The sequence below is a fragment of the Hyaena hyaena genome, unplaced genomic scaffold (genome assembly GCF_003009895.1).
Source record: "Hyaena hyaena isolate Hyena2069 unplaced genomic scaffold, ASM300989v1 scaffold_331, whole genome shotgun sequence".
NCBI lineage: Eukaryota > Metazoa > Chordata > Mammalia > Carnivora > Hyaenidae > Hyaena > Hyaena hyaena.
The window spans coordinates 651,095-670,489 of NW_024080965.1; the positions used below are offsets into that span (position 1 = coordinate 651,095).

The window sequence follows — 19,395 nt, forward strand, 5'->3', positions numbered from 1 at the left end:
TTTCTCTCCCACCGCTTGAAACCCTAGGGCCCGCAAGAATCCATCTCCACTCGCTCAACCTCTACCGAGAACTGGGCACTGGGGTGGATGACTCAGCTGAGAGCAGGAATGAGGGGTGAATGAGAGGTTCCCACTGGCGTTGTGTAAATGGCTCCGACAATCCACAATGGTGCCTGGACTGCGCCAGGGGTGGGAGAGGTGAGGGGCCTAAGGCATGGGAGGGCAGGATGCTCAAATCAGGGCGAGGGGTGGAAATTCTGGGTGGTCACAAGGGTGATATTCACATCCTTGTCCCAATCCCTGCTCTTCCTCCGCAGGCCTGGAGCGCACACTCCTGAGAGGCAACGGAGGTGGGAGACTCCCAGTCACTGAGACCCCAGTCCCGCACAGAAGGCTCATGGAGCGCGGGGCACACGGGGCCCTTTCCTCGAGGGCTAGCAGGTTCCTTCTGGACCTTTAGAGCGCCGCCCCAGTCTAGCCACGATGGCGCACAGCTTTGCAGTGGGCTTCGACCCACTGGGCCTTGGAGACCTAAGCTCGGGCTCTCTGAGCTCCCTCTCCTCCCGAGGCCACCTGGGCAGCGACTCGGGCTCCGCAACGCGATACCTGCTGAGGAAGCAGCAGCGGCTGTTGAATGGGCCCCCCCGCGGAATCCGAGCCTCATCGCCCATGGGCCGTGTCATCCTCATCAACTCTCCCATCGAAGGTGGGGGCGGGGCCCAGCTTGGGACCGGAGGGAAGGGTGGGGATAAGGGACAGCGGCACAAGGTGGGAGGAAGCAGAGCCAATATGGGTGGAGGAACCCAAGAGATGAGGGTCTTTAAGGATGTGGAAGGTGGAGGGTCTCTGTTTACCCTTACGCTCTACCTCATCAGATCTTTCCTTATGTTCAGGCCAACCTTTTAGTGTTGCAGGACTGTAGAGAGGTCAGAGGTGGGAGACAGGAGCATGGCGGCAGGGAAAAGTGTGTGTGGTATGCTAGCCCCCAAGTGAGCAAAGTAGGGCATTGAATTGGCCCCTCCATCCTATGGACTCTGCCTTTCTCCGTTCCCTTTGTGTATCCCTTTGAAGGGGGGCAGGATATCTCCATCAACCAGCCTACTGTGACCAGCTCAGTGCAGGGCTGTGAGGAGTCAGTGCCCAGCTGGGCAGACAGAATTAAAGATTTCAGGTGCAGAGACACCTGACTTGCTCATTCAGAAGAGCATGCGACTCGATCTCAGGTCATGAGTTCAAGCCCCATATTGCTTGAGTAGAGATTTGTGTAGAGATTTCTTAAAATGAGTAAATAATTTAAAAAAGAAGAAAGGTTTCAGATGCAGAAGAAAAGAAATAGAGGTAGAGCAGCAAGTGTTCCAAAAAGTGGGGAGAAGAGGAGGGTTAAGGGTCAGGAAAGGAAACCCAGGACTGGGCCCTGATACCTAATTGGGGGATGCCTAATCTTGCATAGTTGCTTAGTGCTGTTTCATTGCACACCTGTTCTATACAAGCCCTGCCTAGGTCCTGCAAGGGATGTAGAGAAAAACAAAGGCCAATCTTGACCTTCCAGAAATTTCCAGCGTAGCAGAGCTTAGAGACAGAGCAATGAGAACAGCTGCTGCCGGGGTGGAGGTATCCCAGACAAGGCTGGAAGTGGAAAATAAGAGCACAAAGTGGTGGGGGGAGGAGTGCAATTAGGAGACAGCCGGCCTACAGTGACAGATGTGAGGGACAAAGAGCCAGTGAGCAAGGCAGGACCTTGAATGCCCATGGGGAATGGGGACCCCCTGGGGCTGGGCTTTCTGTGGGCCAGATGGCATAGATATCTCCAGCTCCCCTTCTGTCTCTCAGCGATCAGAACTCCCCTGGCTGGATCACAGAGTGGGCTTTTCAGATGCTGTGCCTCCCCTCTGACCCAGCTAGGCATCTCTGTTCTCCTACCTAGGCCACTGGGGCAGGGGTGGCAGTGTTGCCCAGGCAGCAGGCTTGCCTGCACCAGTGGCCCAGCATGCCCACCCCCATCGTCCACCACACTGGGTCTCACCCCTAGATGAGCTGCAGGGCCCTGGTGAGGGTCACCACTGTCATTGGAGTCATGGAGCGGAGGTCCTCAGAGGAGTTAGGAGACATGGTAGGGGACAGGGAAGGCACTGGGGCATGACCCTTGTAAATCCCATTGCATTACAAGAATTACGTTACACCTCCGCTTCTCAACCACGCACACCATGCCCAGCTATGATGTGACAGCTCTGTACAGTGTCCCGTGAAAGATCCTCTTGCAGAAGTTCCAGGATTGCGCTCTCCTTCTGCCTCACCCTAGAGCCCCGGAGCAGCCAGGGGAGCAGGACCTCCCAGCAACGGGAGGACTGGGGCATGGCTTGGACCCGCTGGCCCCTACCCTTGTCTGGGCTGGGAACCTCTGAGCCCAGAAACTTCCCCTCTGCCCAAGCACAAATATCTCCCGATTCACCGCAGCCCAGAGCCTCTTCCCCTTGTTACTATTTAGACCATTCCAGAGGCCTAGAATAACTGATAGGGGAGAGACCATGAGAAGGGAGATACTGCTACCCACAACACCCCCATGAATTCCCACCAGCTCCTCAAACTCAACTGGCCCCAAAGGAAATGCATTCTCTAATCCACACCAGCCCTTTCTCCTCACTCTCCTTGTTCATTTGTCTATTCACTCCTTTATCCATTTATTCTTTTACTTACTCAAAAAAGACTTAGCAGATATCCAGTGCTGTGCAACACATTGGAGATACACTGGCGATACATTGGCAGAAAAGAATTACCAAGTCCCTACCATGATTGAGCTTACAATCTAGTGGAAGGAGACAGACAATACATAAATGTATATGAATAAGCAAATAATGAGAAAGGATGGTAAGAATCTTGGAGGTACTAATTTGGATGGTATGACAGAGTCATGGTTCTCAAACTTTGGAATATATCAGCATTGCCTGGGGGGCTTGTTAAGAGATAACTTGATGGGTCTAGACCCAGAGTTTCTGATCCATTGGGTCTGTAGCGAAGCCCAAGAATAAACATTGTTGCTATATAACTTTTTAAGATTTTATTTTGAAATAATCTCTGTACCCAACCTGGGGCTCGAACTCATAACCCCAAGACCAAGAGTTTCATGTTCTTTTTTTTTTTTTTTAATATTTTTATTTATTTCTAGGAGAGAGAGAGACAACGTGAGCAGGGGAGGGCCAGAGAGAGAGGGAGACACAGATTCTGAAATAGGCTCCAGGCTCTGAGCTGGCAGTCAGCACAGAGCCCGACGTGGGGCTCAAACCCACGAACCGCGAGATCATGACCTAAGCGAAAGTTGGACGCTTAACCGACTACGCCACCCAGGTGCCCCAAGAGTTGCATATTCTACCAACAGAGCTAGCCAGGTGCCCCAAGTATACTTATTTTTTAAATAAGCTCCTGGGCGCCGCTGCTGCTGCTGGTCTGAGGAGCATGCTTTGAGAACCACTCTAATAGGGACCATCTGGGAGGAGGGGAAGGGACTTCTGCAGGTAGGGTAGTCCAGGAAGGCTTCTCCGAGAAAGTGGTGTCTGAGCCAGGAGGGGGCTGCAGAATGGGAGCTGGCTTTATAAAGGTCTGGACAAGAGTATCAAGGATTGAGGAAATACTGGAATGATTGGCCCATGAGAGGGACAGGAAGGAGGCCAGTGTGGCCAATGCTCAGTGAGGCTAGGGATGGTGGCCAGAGGTGAGGGCAGAGAGGTGGGCAGAGGATAGCCCATGGAGGGCCTTACTGGACAGGGGGGGCTGTGGAGTTCCTTCTAGAAGCTAGAGCAGGCATTGAAGTTTTCAATAAGCAGGCATGGTCTACTGTAAAAGCTGACTCTGGCCACTGTAGAGAATGGTCTAAATGAGGCAAGAATAGAGGTGGGGAGACACTGAGGAGGCTGTGAGTCCCTAGAGGGAGAGGGCGGTGGCCTAGGTTGGGGTAGTGGAGGTAGAGAAGTTTCCATCCTCAGAGGCCCCAAGCTCCTATGCCCAAAACCCCAGCGTGGCATCCCCTGGCCCAGGGCACGAGGAAGTCCCCAGGGAGGGCCTTAGAAGAAAGAGGGTTGGTGGGCAGGGCGGGGGGGCAGGAAAGCAATAGACTCCTTGGCTGGGTTGAGACCTGTGCAGTCAGAATCAGCCAGGAAGCGTCAGCATATCTCACCTCTGTCCTGCACCATCCGTGCTCACAGACTGCCCTCGGAGACTTCTTCCTGAGCGGCTCTGCTCATGTGCCATAACCTGATTTCTCTTAGATCAAATTGTGTGTGTGTGTGTGTTTGTGTGTGTGTGTGTGTGTGTGTGTGTGTGTGAGAAAGAGAGAGAGAGAGAGAGAGAGAGAGAGAGAGAGAGATTTGTTCCCCAAAACACCTCTAGAGTAAGACTTATTCAAGAAGAAATCTCACCTTCTCAGCTGGGAGCTACCTTCCCTCTGCAGTCTTCTTACTCTTCTCTAACCGAAGGCCTTCTCAAGGACCCGCCTCAGTGCCTTTACTCACTCATTCCCCTTCCTCATTAGTGTCTTCCCTTTCTACCTACCGCCATCCAAATCCCACTCATCTGAGACTTCCAAAACACTTTCACTGACAGCTCCAGCCCCTAAGGACTCTGCTCCTCTGACTTCCCCAGCACTGACCGAGAGGATCTCTGGGCTCTGGGCATATTCTGTGGCATAGTGGTGTTTTGGGTTTCTCTCCTCATATAGTTAAGTAGCTCTGAGAGCCCTTACCTCCAGAATCACAGAGTTGAAGACAGAGAAGGAGTCTCAGGGATCTGTTCACAATATCCCAGATAGGGATTTATCAGGTGTCAGCTTGTATGCCTCCAAAGATGGGGAATTCACTATCTATTCTGGAAAACTCATTCCATTGTCTGACAGCTGAAGGTTTTAGGAAGTTTCTCCTTTCTAAATTAGCCTCTATCTCGGGCTTGGCTCTGCCCTCTGGGTTACACAAACAGAAACACCTAAAGTTTTTCACAGACTAGCCCTTCACCTATTTGAAGATAGAGCTAGCATACTCATTTCTGCTCAAGCTGAAGAGCCCAAATTTGCTCAACTCTGCCCTATAGAATGGAATCTTGAACCTCTTTTCTATTCATCTGATCCTCAGAATGACAGGATTTTTAGGAATTTGTCCTATCTCAGGCCTGTGGGCATGAGATTCTGAGTAAGCGTTAGAAACACACACCTGCACACACACACATATGTGCGCGTGCACACACACACATACCTATATAAAGGAAGGAGTACAGTGTCTTCTACTATGGAGTCCTGTCCTGCCTATTCCCACACTCTCCTTGGCCCATAGCCTCAAAACCACCAACACGGAACTCAGAAATTGGCTGCCCTTAGGCCTTAGGGCCTTAGGGATCTTTGCCTAGAAACCCAGCCTTTGCAGGCCCCAAACTGGGAAACGCAGGGGCCTTCTGTGCCCAGAAAGGACATGGGAGTCATGCCTATGTCCCTCCCTACCACCGCCACCACACAGCCAACAGCGATGAGAGCGACATCATCCATGCAGTCCGGGTGGAGAAGAGTCCAGCGGGGAGACTGGGCTTCAGTGTGCGGGGCGGCTCGGAGCATGGGCTGGGAATCTTCGTCAGCAAGGTGGAAGAGGGGAGCAGTGCAGGTGAGCAGGGCACCCGGGAGTGAGGTTCTGGCTTGGGATGTGAGCCCCATTTTGGTGAGGTTCAGGAGTGCTATTATTAGGGATGAGAGGAAAGGGTCCTCAGTTTTGGGGGATCTGATCCAATGGGGAAATGGGCCCCCCTTCCCAGGGTGGAGTGGGCTAATGGGCAGGTCCCTAGACTAATAAGGAATACTCAGACCTCACCTGGGGCTCCCCAGTTTCATGGAAGAAGTTTTACCCCAGGGAGTCTCGTGTGGTGGGAGAGGCTTAGCTTCACCCTGGGGGACTTCTCCCAAGTGGCCCGTGCCAGCCACACACCTTCCCCTGTGCAGAGCGGGCTGGCCTGTGTGTGGGCGACAAGATCACGGAGGTGAATGGGCTGAGCCTGGAGAGTACCACCATGGGCAGCGCTGTGAAGGTGCTGACCGGCAGCAGCCGCCTGCACATGATGGTGAGGCGCATGGGCCGAGTGCCCGGCATCAAATTCTCCAAAGAGAAGACCACATGGTGAGCACGCCTGGCCCCAGCCCGGGCCTTCCTCCCCTCCACTCCCCCCCCCCCCCCCCCCCCCCCCCCCCCCCCCCCCCCCCCCCCCCGCATCCAGCCAGGCCAGGAGAGGCTCAGGTCACAGGGCTCTGTGTAGAACTTGGCTAGTATGGCTTCTGCTCTCCCTGCCACCCTTGGCACTGGAAACACAGGGATCCCAAGGCCTGACCTTGAAATAAGACAAGGCCACGCATCTCTCCCCCAGCCCTGCTACCCCAGACGCCAGAGGCCCTGCCCCCAGCGCTGCCTTGCCGCTGCCAGGAGCCCGGGGATAGTAACGGGGCCTTTCCCTCAGGGTTCTTCTGGGGATTCGGAAATGGGCCCTGGCCCAGTGGAGCTGCTGCATAAAAAGAGGAGACTGGGGTGGTTTCCCAAATGTGATGAAATCTACGTCCCACTGAAGGTGTCTGGGCTGCGGAGTCCCCCAAGACAACCTCTGCTTTCCTGTGCAGTTGTCAAGGATGCTGGGAGGAGAGGGCGTGGGGGGGTGGGTGGAGGGTGGGGGGGGGGCCCAGGCTGAGGGCCCCTTGCTGCTGTCCAGGGTGGATGTGGTGAATCGGCGGCTGGTAGTGGAGAAGTGCAGCTCAACCCCATCCGAAAGCAGCTCAGAGGACGGCGTGCGGCGCATCGTCCACCTGTACACCACGTCAGATGACTTCTGTCTGGGCTTCAACATCCGCGGGGGCAAGGAGTTTGGCCTGGGCATCTATGTGTCCAAGTGAGGGCCGGGGCGGGGCATGCAGTGGGGGCGGATCGGCAAGTGAGGCCTGGCCAGCTACCTGTCCAAAAGAGGGCCTTGGTCAGGGGTGGGGTCTGGAGAGGGGTGGGGGCTCTGGCAAGAGAGTCAAGGAGTTTGGGTGGGGCATCCCTGTGTCCAAGTGAAGAGAGCCTGGACTCGGGTGAGAGAGGGCAGGCGAGGCAGCCGATCAGACTGCCTCCTGTCTGACCCCAGAGTGGACCATGGCGGGCTAGCGGAGGAGAACGGCATCAAGGTGGGGGACCAGGTCTTGGCGGCCAACGGTGTCAGGTTTGACGACATCAGCCACAGCCAGGCCGTGGAGGTGCTGAAGGGCCAAACGCACATCATGCTGACCATCAAGGTGGGCAGGGCTGTGGGTGTCAGGGAGAGGCCAGACTATGGGAAGGACTTCCCTGACCTCTCGAGTGCTTCACTATGCCCATCGCTCTACTGTCTATGACTTTACTGTAGCCATTTGCGAGGGAGGGCAGGCATTGTGCTCATCCCTAGTTCGCAGAAGAAGAAACTGAGGCTCAGAGAGGCAGAGTAACTCGGGAACCACAGTCAATTACTCAGCTGGTCAGTAGCAGGGCCTGGGTCCAGTCCTGCTCTCCAGATGCCCAGGGCACTGCCCCTTCATGGGAGTGGTGGAGGACCTGGACCATAAGGAGAAAATGTCCCACCTGGAGGGTGGGGTGGTAGCTGTGGCTTTGGGCAGGACCTGGGCACAGGGCAAGGAGGCTGGGCTGGGGCCAGAGATTGGATTTCAGGGGAGGCACCTGCATTCATTATTCATGTGGGTCTCACACTTGCCTGAGGATCAGGTCTTTCTTTCTCACTCTGGCTCCAGAGGAGGTGATGTCTCGCTCCACACTAGTGCCCAGTCCCAACCCCTGCTCCGCTCTCCTCCCTCTCCCAAGCCTTCACCCACACTGAGGGCCTCCTCCGCCATTCCTCCACTTCTGCCACCTTGATCTCCCGTCCCACGATCCCCCCCGTCCCGTGTCTCCCTTTCCTTCCTCTCAATTGACCCCAAACACTCCTCCTTTCTCCCGCTCTGCCCTTCATTCATCCACCAAGCATTTTTAAATACATACTACGTGATGGCCACTATGACGGGTACTGGGGCTACCACAGTGAACAAGACAGACAAGGCCTCTGCTTCTCAGGGGAGACGGGCAAACTAGATGCATGCCAACTATGACACATGCTATACTGTAATTAACAGAGAGGTGGGAGGAGGAGTTTGGGAAGGCCCTTTTAGCCAGAGCAGTCAGGGCAGGTCTCTCTGGGCAAAGAGGGAGGAGCTGGCCAGCAGATGAATTGAAGGAAGAGAATTGAGGCAGAAGGAACAGCAAGTACAAGGCCCTGAGGTATAGAGGAATTTGGCATGTTCAGAAATGAAGCAGCTCATTTGTCTAGAGCATGGTGAACTTGGAGGAGAGAGATGGGGTTGAAAAGTTTACTCCTGTCCTATCACTCCTCCTTTTCACCCCCATCTCCTCTCACCTCTCCCCTTCTTGCCCACTCCCTCTTCTCACCTACCCCCTTCTCATCTTCCCTCACCCACCTCCCGTTTCACCCACCGTCCCTTCTCATCTCCTATTCACTTACCCCCCTTCTCATCCCCCTTCTCATCCACCCACCTTCTCACCTTCCCTCATCCACCTCCCCTTTCACCCACCCTCTTCTCATCCCCCCCTACTCACCCACTCCCTTCTCATTCCCCCTACTCACCTGCCTCTCTTCTTATCTCCCCTTCTCACCCACCCCCTTCTTGCCCACTACCCCATGCCTTCCCATCCCCACCATGCTCTTCCCAGGAGACTGGCCGGTACCCTGCCTACAAAGAGATGGTTTCTGAGTACTGTTGGCTGGACCGATGTAAGTGGCTCAGGTCCATGGGTTGGAGGGAAAGGGCTGAGGCCCAAGGGTGGGTCAGAGTGTCTGAAGAATAATTGGGCTGGAGGAGCAAGACCTCCTTGGGACTTTCATACCACCCAGAGCCATTTGCGGGCTCTCTTCTGAGGAGTTTGCAGGTTCGGTTCCAGGCTCCTCTTTGCTCTAGAGTTCTGGAGTGAATGGAGGAGAAGTGATTTGCCTAAGGTCCCTCAACAAGTCAGGGGCAGGACTGCTGGGTGGCCGTCTGCCAGAGCCCGTGCATCCAGCCTTGGCTGCCCCACCCCCGAGCCCTGGGTGGTCTGCAGCGCTGGCAGGGCCCCGAAGCTCCCGGCCTCCTCCTGAGATGCCCCTCTGCCTGCAGTGAGCAACGGGGTGCTGCAGCAGCTGTCCCCAGCCTCCGAGAGCAGCTCCAGCGTCTCCTCCTATGCCTCCAGTGCTCCCTACAGCTCGGCCGAGGGCTGCTCCCTGCCCTCTGACCGGATGGATGTCTGCCTGGGGCCAGAGGAGCCGGGCAGCCGAGGGCCAGGCTGGGGGCGGGCGGACACAGCCATGCAGACGGACCCTGACCCGGGGGGCCGCGTGGAGACCTGGTGCAGCGTGAGGCCCACAGTCATCCTCAGGGACACAGCCATCCGCTCCGATGGACCCCGGCATGCCCGCCGCCTCGATTCTGCGCTCTCAGAGTCCCCTAAGACCGCTCTGTTGCTGGCCCTGAGCCGACCTCGGCCCCCCATCACGAGGTCCCAGAGCCACCTGACCCTGTGGGGTATGTAGGAGGATGGGTGGCTGATGTTCTCTCTGAAGCTCCCAGTCCAAAACCTGCCTCATACCCTGTCCTGGGCCCCAAACCTCCCTTTGCTCCAGGCCTCGGCCCAGCCTCACTTGCAGCCCCAGAATGCACTGCGGTGCTGCTCTGAGCCTCATTTTAAACTGGTCCTGGGCCTCAAACCCACTCTCAGATCCAGTCTCAGCTCCTGTCAGTTCTGGGTCCCAAGCCAGTCCTAGCCCATCCCTTCCACTCTATTCACACACACACACACACACACACACACACACACACACACACACCAGCCCTCTTGGAGACTCCTTGAAGAACTGGAGCTGTGTGGTGGGGGAGGGTGGAAAGTTGGAGGAGAACACCCACCCCTATCTCCATCCCCACCTGCCCACAAAGCTGCGGGTCCGGCCTGCCCCCTACTCTCTCTCCTCTCTGTCCCTCTTCATACCCCTGCCCCTCGGCCTTCCCTTCTGCCCACCACTCCAGCCCCCCGGGGGGCTCCCTCATGTCTGCAGAGGAGAAGAAGCAGCGGAAGAAGGAGAAGCTGGGGTCTCCCGGGGAGAAGGGGGCCCTGCAGCGCTCCAAGACTCTGATGAACCTCTTCTTCAAGGGAGGGCGGCAGGGGCGGCTGGCAGGGGACGGGCACAGAGAGGCCTGGACGCTGGACAGAGGGACCCCGGCCAAGCCCCGCCCTCGCCTAGACCCGGAGAAAGGTAAGCACGGAGCCGGTCGGATGAGTGCGGCCCACGTTGGCATCCAGCTCAGGGCTTAAATCCCACACTGCTTATTACTAGCTAGGTGTAACCACTGGCCCCTGTAAGCCCATTTCCTCATGAGTAAAGTGAGACTAATGATACTTATTTCGTGAGGAATAGTGAGGAATACGTGAATGGATGTATGTAAATCACTTAGTGCATTGTCTGGCATATAGAAGTGATTAGAGAATGCAGTGGTCGTTGTTGTACTGTCTCATCTCCACTTTCCAGAAAGGAAATCTGATAGAGGCACAACACAGCAAGGAAGCTGAAGGGCTTGGGTCACATCTCTGTGCCCTTGGTGCTGAGGTGGGTAGGGGCTCCTCTCCTCCATTACTTGGCTTCACCTCCCCTGGCCAGAGCTCCACAGGCCCTACCCAGTTCTAGAACGATCCTTGAGCAAGGCCATTTCTAGATCAGGGCCCAAGCAGAAGGGCCTCGGGAGCCTCCGCTTACGTCAGGGGCTTCCTAAGGACCCTCAGAGAGGGCCTCTCGTCTCTCAGGTGAGGTTCAGAGGCCGGACCGAGAGTGGAGGAGTTGAGATTCTTGGGGTTGCATGGGCCAGAAACTCAACTCAAATTAGGTTTAAGAGACACTCCTTGGCTCAGCTCCTGCTCTAAGTGGGTCTAAAGGTTTAACCAGTCTCCTCACACATCTCCCCTTCACCTTTGTTTCCACTTTCCCCTGGGTTGGCTTCGTTATCATGCAGGTTTTGCCCACTCAGAGTTAAGATGGCGGCTGTCGCTTAGCAACCCAGGGACAAGAGAGCTTCTTTTTTGTTTTTTTTAAATTTTTTTTTTAATGTTTTTATTTATTTCTAGGAGAGAGAGAGAGAGAGAGAGACAGCATGAGCAGGGGAGGGTCAGAGAGAGAGGGAGTCACAGACTCTGAAACAGGCTCCAGGCTCTGAGCTGGCAGTCAGCACAGAGCCCGACGCGGGGCTCGAACCCAAGAACCGCGAGATCATGACCTAAGCGAGAGTCGGACTCTTAACCGACTAAGCCACCCAGGCGCCCCAGAGAGCTTCTTAAATAGTTCTGGCTGAAGTCCTAGGTTCTCACTGGCCCAGCTGGGGCCACATGCCCAACAAATGGCTGTGGGGTGGGGTGGGGGGTGCTCTGATGGGCCAGCCTGCGTCTTGTGCCCACTCTGGAGTACATGCACTGAGAATGGGGGTCCCCAGGTGTAATCGGAGTGCTGTTTCCAGGGGGAGAGAGGGTGTTGGGTGGGCAAAAACAACCAGCCGATGAGGAGCTGGCCCTGCCCCTCCTGAGGGGCTAAAGCAAGAATCCCACGGGAGAAACAATCTCTTCAAATGAGGCCAGGCCAGCTCCACCTCCTCAACCCATCTCTTTTCCCGCAGCCCCAGGGCCCCGCTCTCTCCTGATTCTCTTCCCATCCCTCTGGCGCCTCCTCTCTCTCCTCCAAAGGCTCCTCTTTTTTCCCTCTGTCCCTTGAAGGTAGGTGCTCCCCCTACCTTCCCTTGTGGGTTCTTCGTCCCATATATTTGCTTCTAAACGAACCTCCACAAGCAAAGGTCAAACTGCACCCTCTCTTGATCCAAAAACTTCACCGACTCCCCACTGCCTATAAATGAAGCCCCCACTTGATCATGGCCCTCAAAACCTTCATGGCCCGGCCTCTTGCCTCCCCATTCCACCTCCTCCCAGCCTGAGCTCCTCACCCCAGCCAGTGGTCCACCATCCCCGAGCCCCCGCAAGGCCCGTTCACAGACTGGGAGCGAGGGCCCGCAGATGAGCCTTTCTTCTTCACAGCAGGGGCAGTGGGGCCTGTGCAGAAGTTTGTCACCTGGAGGCTGAGACGCGGTAATTCAGCTCTCTTTACCGAGGCCTGGTCGGCAGAGCTGCAGATGGGGTGCTTGTGAGGGGCAGCTGAGGATCTTTGGGCTAGACTCAGCTGGGGTCAAGCATGGGGGACTGGGTGCACACTGGGGACAGCGAAAAGAACTGGACTAAGCTTACTAGGAAAGACAGGGCTGCAGACAGGCGTTGGAGTGTGTTTTTGAGGACTGGGGAGCTTGGTCTGGACTCCCAAAACAGATTGGTGGGGCACTGAGGGAGCCTGTGCTAGAACCCCAATGAGTGCTATGACAGTGCATGTTTGGGGGCCCAGAGGGCACTGGGCTAGGACACCATTAAGGCACAGACCAGTAGAGGGGTCTGTGTTGGGGGCCGGGAGTCTGGATCGGTGCTCCATTGGTGGGCAGATTACTATGGGAGGCCATGGAGGGGAGAGCCTGGGTTAGGCTGGAGTACTGTCAGGGGCACCTAGGCCTCTTGGCTGGACTGTTCTGGGGTCTGACCCAATTGAGAGAAGCCCCTGCCTCCTCCGCTGATGTCCCCTGGCTCCTTCATCCTACACCTTTGTCCTTGCCCCACAGAGCGGGAGAGGGGCCGAGCCCTGCTCTCTGACAGGTCTGGAAGCCCCTCCAGCCAGCTGCCCAATGTGAATGAGCGCGTGCGAACCTGGGAGAGCCGACGACCCCTTATTCAGGACCTGGCCCGACGACTGCTGACTGATGATGAGGTGCTGGCTGTCGCCCGCCACTGCTCCCGGGTGAGCCTCCAGCCTGTCCCCCGGCTCCAGCACACGGTCACCCAGTCACCCAGCCCCACATTCCTTCAGGCCACTGTCTCTGGCCAGTACCTGGGTCCGAGGCTGTGAGGTCAGTGGTCAGAAAATGCAGAAGTCCCTCCTGTCTCTCTCTCTCTCTCTCTCTCTCTCACACACACACACACACACACACACACACACTGAACTTACAGACAGTAAGGGGAGATACAGTGACTAGAACCTAAACACCCATAGTGACAAATTATGTGAAATATTGTGAAAGAAAAGAACATGAGAACATAACCCAAGAGGTACAAATTAGGTCTGGGGGGCCCTCCTTGAGGAGGTGGTATTTCAGCTGAGAAGGAGCCAAACAGGCGATGAGTGGGGGCACATAATCTCTGCAGGCACTGCCTTCCTTCTCCTCTAAACCCTAGCCTTCCCCCACACCAGCCCCTGGGTCGGCCACAGGCCCAACCGCATGCCAGGCACCCTCCCCTGTTACCCTGGTAAGTGAGCCTTTGTCCCCGCCCATACACCCCAAGCCTCCGCCAACATCCACTCTGTTATCCTCTGTTTCCTTCTACTTCAGACAAGAAGTAGGGCTCCAGGGCGGGGTGCAAGTTAGCGGTGAGGTCGTCCTTGTGGTCTGAATGTCGGAGAGGCTCTGGGAGACACAGGTCATCCCTTCAAGGGTGATTGGTAGTTTCTCCCCTGTCACTCTGCCTCAACCCCCCCCCCTCCAGGTTTCCTGTGCTGGGATCCCTGTGATGTGCCTGCATCCGTGTACATGTGAGCCTGTGTGCAAAGACAAGCTGGGGGGCCCCAGGATGTTGTTTGTTATACCCCCCCGCCCCGCCACTGTTCTCTCACTCTGGCCAGGGTAGGGCTGTGCTGCTTGACTGTGATGTGTACATCTGTGTGTCTGTGGGGGCAATGAGGTATGTGTCACCCTAACAGTTCGATGGATCTGTGTGTGAGTGTGCCTGTGTCTGGCTAAGGCACGGGTGTGGCACGTGGAGACTGAGGCACAGTAATTCATGCATCCCTTTACCAAGGCCTGGTTCACAGCAGAGCTGCAGATGGGGTGCATGTTGGGACAGGGGAGCTAAGGTTCTTTGGGCTAAACTCTGTAAGTGTCATCATGCTCTGAGTGCCAAGTGGGGTTGCGTGCACCTGCCACCGTGAGCTTGCAACTCTGGGGTCTGGCCATTCAGTGGCGTGCTGTGTCCGTTTCTTTGGTCAGGTCCTTCTCCACCATCCCTCTGTTCTCCCCACCCCTGTCCAAACCAGGACCACCTCTCACTACACCCCCATAGCACCTGCACACCACCCAAACTTGACCCACACAACACCCACACCAAGATATCAGACCCTCTGCGGCAGAGCTCTGGCCAGAATGATTAGTAAATCTCCCGTAGTGACTCAGATCACCAGGCGCCCCCTTCTCTCTCCTCCTCTGAGCTCTCTCTCCACAACCACCAGACCAGGCTTTGTAAGTCACCTCTTGGATCACTTTACACCCCCTAAACCCCTTTGCAACCCCTTATCTTTGACGGCATAGACTACAAGTTCCTGATGTGCACAGAGTCTTCCCTGATTTGACTCCCCAGCCACTAGCCTCAGCTTTCGCATGGACACCACATTACCACGTCATTATCCTCTGCTGATTGCTACATAGGTGTGTACAGGTGACGAACGGCACAACTCTAGAGCACCACTCTGGGAGTCACGAGCTCAGCCTATGCAGAGGTCCTTCACGCACCCCACACTAAGTTAAACTTCTGTCCACCCAATAGGCCATGTCACCCTTGGAGCCCTTTCCTCCCAAGTTGCATGTCGTTCCCTGCATTCACCCTTCAGAGAAAGGGTAAATGAAAGAAACCAAAAGGGGGTGGCATAAATGCCACCTCCTCCAAGAAGCCAACTCTCGTCTTACCACCCTGCTCTGAGACTCCCTCTGCCTCATTGCCAGGGGTTTGTAATTCATTGGGGCACGGGGCTCATTCTGCCCCTTGGTCCCACCAGACTGACTTCTGAAGGAGCTGGAAGAGGGTCTTCTTCATTGTGCCCCCGCTGCCCAGTACAGGGCCAGGCACTTAGTAGGTGCTGAATGCAGGTTTGCGAGCCTGAAGTGTGTATATATGTGACTGATTCTGTGCAATTATACGTATCTCTCTCCAGACATATGGGGTTGTATTTTTTATATGTGTATGTGTGAGTCCCTGTCCGTTTGGGTGTGGTTTAGGGCCCCATAGTTTATAATTTATTTCCAGGTATTTATGAATGTCTCACTCTGACCACCAGGGCTTGCTGTGTCTCTGTGTATATTCCAGTCCAGGATGCCCTGTGTGTGTCTCCCTGAATCAGTACTTGTCTCCCTTTCACCACCAGGGGGCGGTGTGCTATCCAAGTAATCCAAGTAGGGTGGCTCCCAGTGTTCAGTTTACCAGTTTGCCTGCGTTAGTGGGGTGTGGCTGGTGGCATCCGGGCAGTGCCAGGCAGAAGGGCCTCCCCCTCCCACCCCCCGGGTACTGACTGGATAGGCTTTCTGTAGAGCCACCCCTTCCCCAAGGTCCCCATTCCAGCCCTGAACAAAGCTTAATTGGTAGGTCTATGTGCAGACATATGCTGGGCCTCCCAGGCCCGAGGCCTGGCGTTTGGCTCAAATTCCTTCCTTCTGCCTGGGAGGTGGAGGCGGGGAAGAGAGTTCGCTGCCTGAACATCCTTTTCCGGCACCAGAGCAGGCAAGAGCCTGACTTCTCAGGTTCTAGTCCCTCTTCACACTTCCTTACCTGCATGGCCATGGGCAAAGCCCATCTCTCTGAGCCTCAGTTTTCCTCATCGGTAAAATGAGAATAATTAATGTCATCTCTCAGGGTTGCTAAATGAGAGGCCATATGTAAAAGGCTTAAAAAAGTGCCTGTTCCAAAGCTGTCATTGTCGTTGCTGCTATTATAGGTGTGTTACTATTGCAGGCTTCTACCTAGTCACCCACATAAGACTGTCCTGTGGACAGCCTGGGGTTGGGGAGAAGCCTTCCTAAATGTGGGGAAGCCCACATACCCAAGCAGCACCCCCAACCCCCCCGGCTCTGGATGTCTGCGCTGCTGTCTGACCCGGGTGCCTCTCTCTGCAGTACGTGCACGAGGGCGGTGTGGAGGACCTGGTGAGGCCCCTGCTGGCCATTCTGGACAGGCCCGCAAAGCTGCTGCTACTGAGGGACATCAGGTGGGGTGGAGGCTGTGGGGAGGGAGGGGGGCGGGCAGAGAGGGGCCCTCTCATAACTCCCTCTGCCTCCAGAACTATGCCCCTGCCCACCCCCTATCGCTTGCCCTCCCCAGGAGTGTGGTGGCTCCCACGGACCTGGGCCGCTTTGACAGCATGGTGATGCCCGTGGAGCTGGAGGCTTTTGAGGCCCTCAAGAGCCGGGCAGGTCAGCGGCTGGTGGGGTAGGACTTGGAGACCCTGAGCCCCAGGTGGAGATGGGAACGGAGCTTCCCGGTAGAGAGGGGGCAGAGATGACCTGTGTCCATCAGCTGTGTCCCCCACCGGGCTCCCTGTCTCTGACCGGATCTCCCCTCCCAGTGTGGCCTCCTGCCTTGCGACCAGCCCAGCAAGACACACCACCCAAGCGTCACCTCATCACACCTGTGCCTGGTCAGTCAGAGTCCCAGAGCCTGGGGAGGGGCACACAACTGGGGTGTTGGGGAGGGAAAATGGGCCTCCTGTCCCCACCCCCAAGTAGGGCGTCCAGGCTTCCAAAGTTTGTCTGGATCCCTGAATGAAATCCCTTGTTCACAGGAACCATTTTTATCCTAGCCACTCACCACCCATACTATTCTTTCCTTAATAATTGGTTTTAAACCCACTTACTTTTTAAAGCTAGTCTCACTCTAAGCAATAATCTCTGAGACATTACCAGCTTGGCGTGCGAGTAAAATTTTTTCCTAAGAGGCATATTGCAATGGAAAGTCCGAACATACTATCCCAGCAGAACCCAGGCAGCGTCTCTCATTGTGGGAAGGTGCCACGGGGCCCCGGGCAAACCCATGCCCGTGTCTCCCAGGCTGCGCACCAACAAGGGCAAGGGCTGGGGCCTGGCACCAGCAAAGGTGAGGAGGGGCAGCCCGCCTGACCCTGGCCCTCTTCCCCAGACAGCCGTGGAGGCTTCTATCTGCTGCCTGTGAACGGCTTCTCGGAGGAAGAAGATGATGGGGGGCTGAGGGAGCGGCTGGGGGGCCTCCAGCTCTCCCTGGGCACCTCTGCCCCCCGTCAGCCTCATAAAGGGATCCTCCCTCTCCAAGACGTGCCGGTGGATGCGTTTGCCCCACACCAGAGCACCTGCACCCCCCCTCCACAACCACCCCCTGTGGCTCCCAGACCCCCAAGGCCTAATTGGCTGCTGACAGAGCCCCTGACCCTGGAGGACACTCGGCAGAGCCAGAGCCAGAGCCATGGCCGTGCGCAGAGCCGCAGCCGTAGCCGCAGCCGCAGCCGGGGCCGGGGCAAGTCCCCAGGGCGCAGGCGCTCCCCATCTCCTGCACCTATCCCCACCCAGAGTGTGGCCAACGGGCGCTACCACAAGCCTCGGAAGGCCAGGCCACCTCTGCCTCGACCTCTGGACGGGCAGGCAGCCAAGGCAGGAGACCATCCGGGCCCCGCTGAGAATGAAGCTGGTGGGACAGCTAAGGAGGCAGCCGTGAAGGCCCCTCATGGGGAGCTGAGGACAGTCACGTTGTCCAAGATGAAGCCGTCCTTGGGTGAGTCTAGGTGGGACAGGGCCGGCAGGTGGGGCTCTTGGGGTAGGTGAGGTCCGTGGGGTTGGTTTTGGGGTATACCTGGGGGGCTTGGGCTTAAGAAACGATGTGGGGATGGGGGCATGTTTGGGAAGGTCTTGATTGCGGAGGTGAGAGTAGAGGATTAGGGAGAAGTCCGGACTGGACCTGCTGTCGGGGTCCTGGGTTTCTTTTGGGCTGAGGGGTGAGGTGGCAAGCTCATCCAGTGCTTCTCTCTCACTAGGCATCAGCATCTCTGGGGGCATTGAGTCCAAGGTGCAGCCCATGGTGAAGATAGAAAAGATCTTCCCTGGTGGGGCTGCCTTCATCAGTGGGGCCCTGCAGGTGGGTGAAGAGCACCCAGGCCCACCTCTGAGGCCCACAGCAGACTGGCAGAAGTGGGGCTAGAACATGCTCATCTTCCAGCCGGACAGGTTTAGACCAGGCCATGGGAGGAGGCTTGGGTGCAGGGGGCGGTCAGGACTGCAAGATGAACAAGCCTAGGGAAACATCTGTCCCCTCTGCCAGCCTGGGCCTGAGGGTGGCCCATCCTGTTCCACCCCTAGCCCCAAGGGACAAAGGGCCATTGTCTGTGTCTCACCCTGCCCCCGACTGCTCCAGGCACAAAAGTCCCATTGTCCATCCCCTCCACCCAGTTTGGGAGGAGTGTCCGAGCTGGTGGAGGTGAGAGGTTGGGTGTTGGGCTGACCTGAGAAGGGAGGGCTGTGATTTTCCCACCCCTCCCCCCCATCCCAGGCTGGCTTCGAGCTTGTGGCAGTGGATGGAGAGAGCCTGGAGCAGGTGACCCACCAGCGAGCAGTAGACACCATCCGCCGAGCATATCGAAACAAGGCTCGGGAGCCCATGGAGTTTGTGGTCAGGGTTCCTGGGCCTAGCCCACTACCCTTACCCCCCGACTCATCAGCCCTCACGGGAGCAGTGCCTTCCTGCTGACCACTCCCCTGCCCGCTGACACGCTGGTCCTCATTCCCTCCCACTGTCTCCCATTAGTGCTCTTCCCACCAATTCCCAGATCCCTCTCACTGATGCCAGGCTCCTCCAGCAGACCACCAGCCCCGACCCTTCTCCACCCCCTCCAGACTCCTGATACTAACCCCAGACTCTCCCCACCTATGCCGTGACTCTTCCCACTGGCCTCAGATCCTCCCACAGCCTCCCAGGCCCCCCTGCTATCTCCCAGACCTCCCTGACTCCCCCTCCCCTCGGGCTCAGCAACCTCTCATTCCTCCTTGACTTGTCTCCTCCCAGAGAGCCATACTAATGGCGCAGACCTCCGCACTTTCTTCCCTCCCCAGCTGTCACTTGGGCTCTGCCCTTTCCAGATAAACTTGGTGTCAAGGACAAGGTGCTACTGGGTAGCCTGTGTCACCCGCTCACTGCCCCCAACCTCCCACAACAGGGAGTGGTTGGGAGAAAGCCAAGGTCTGGAGCTTGGGATTGGTGGGCATTTTCTCACGATGCCTCCTTTAATGTCCCCAAGCACTGAGGGACATGGACTCTCAGGGCCCCTAGGGGTCGCTGCATCTATCCCCCAGCCCCATGCAGCGTTCTGTGCAAGGGACAGGATGGAAAGCTTTTCTAGTTTCTCAAATCCTGAGACCATTTCATGCGGTGGTCCACTAGGACCTCACACTTTCTACTGGATTTGTCTGTTCCCCCACCCCCCTCT

General features: G+C 56.5%; 1 protein-coding gene across 1 annotated transcript; it reads left to right on the plus strand.

Moving 5' to 3' along the window:
• The first annotated feature begins 395 nt into the window (after positions 1 to 395).
• Positions 396 to 19,394, plus strand: PDZD7 (PDZ domain containing 7). Its single transcript, XM_039249299.1, is given in 18 exon segments — positions 396 to 706; positions 5,493 to 5,633; positions 5,966 to 6,140; positions 6,721 to 6,897; positions 7,132 to 7,279; positions 8,742 to 8,802; positions 9,182 to 9,586; positions 10,114 to 10,311; positions 12,129 to 12,179; positions 12,755 to 12,930; positions 16,067 to 16,158; positions 16,272 to 16,363; positions 16,516 to 16,587; positions 17,085 to 17,690; positions 17,950 to 18,050; positions 18,462 to 18,638; positions 18,640 to 18,795; positions 18,797 to 19,394. Coding segments are annotated over 18 exon segments (3,102 nt in total). The 5' UTR covers positions 396 to 483; the 3' UTR covers positions 18,848 to 19,394.
• The last annotated feature ends 1 nt before the right edge of the window (position 19,395 follows it).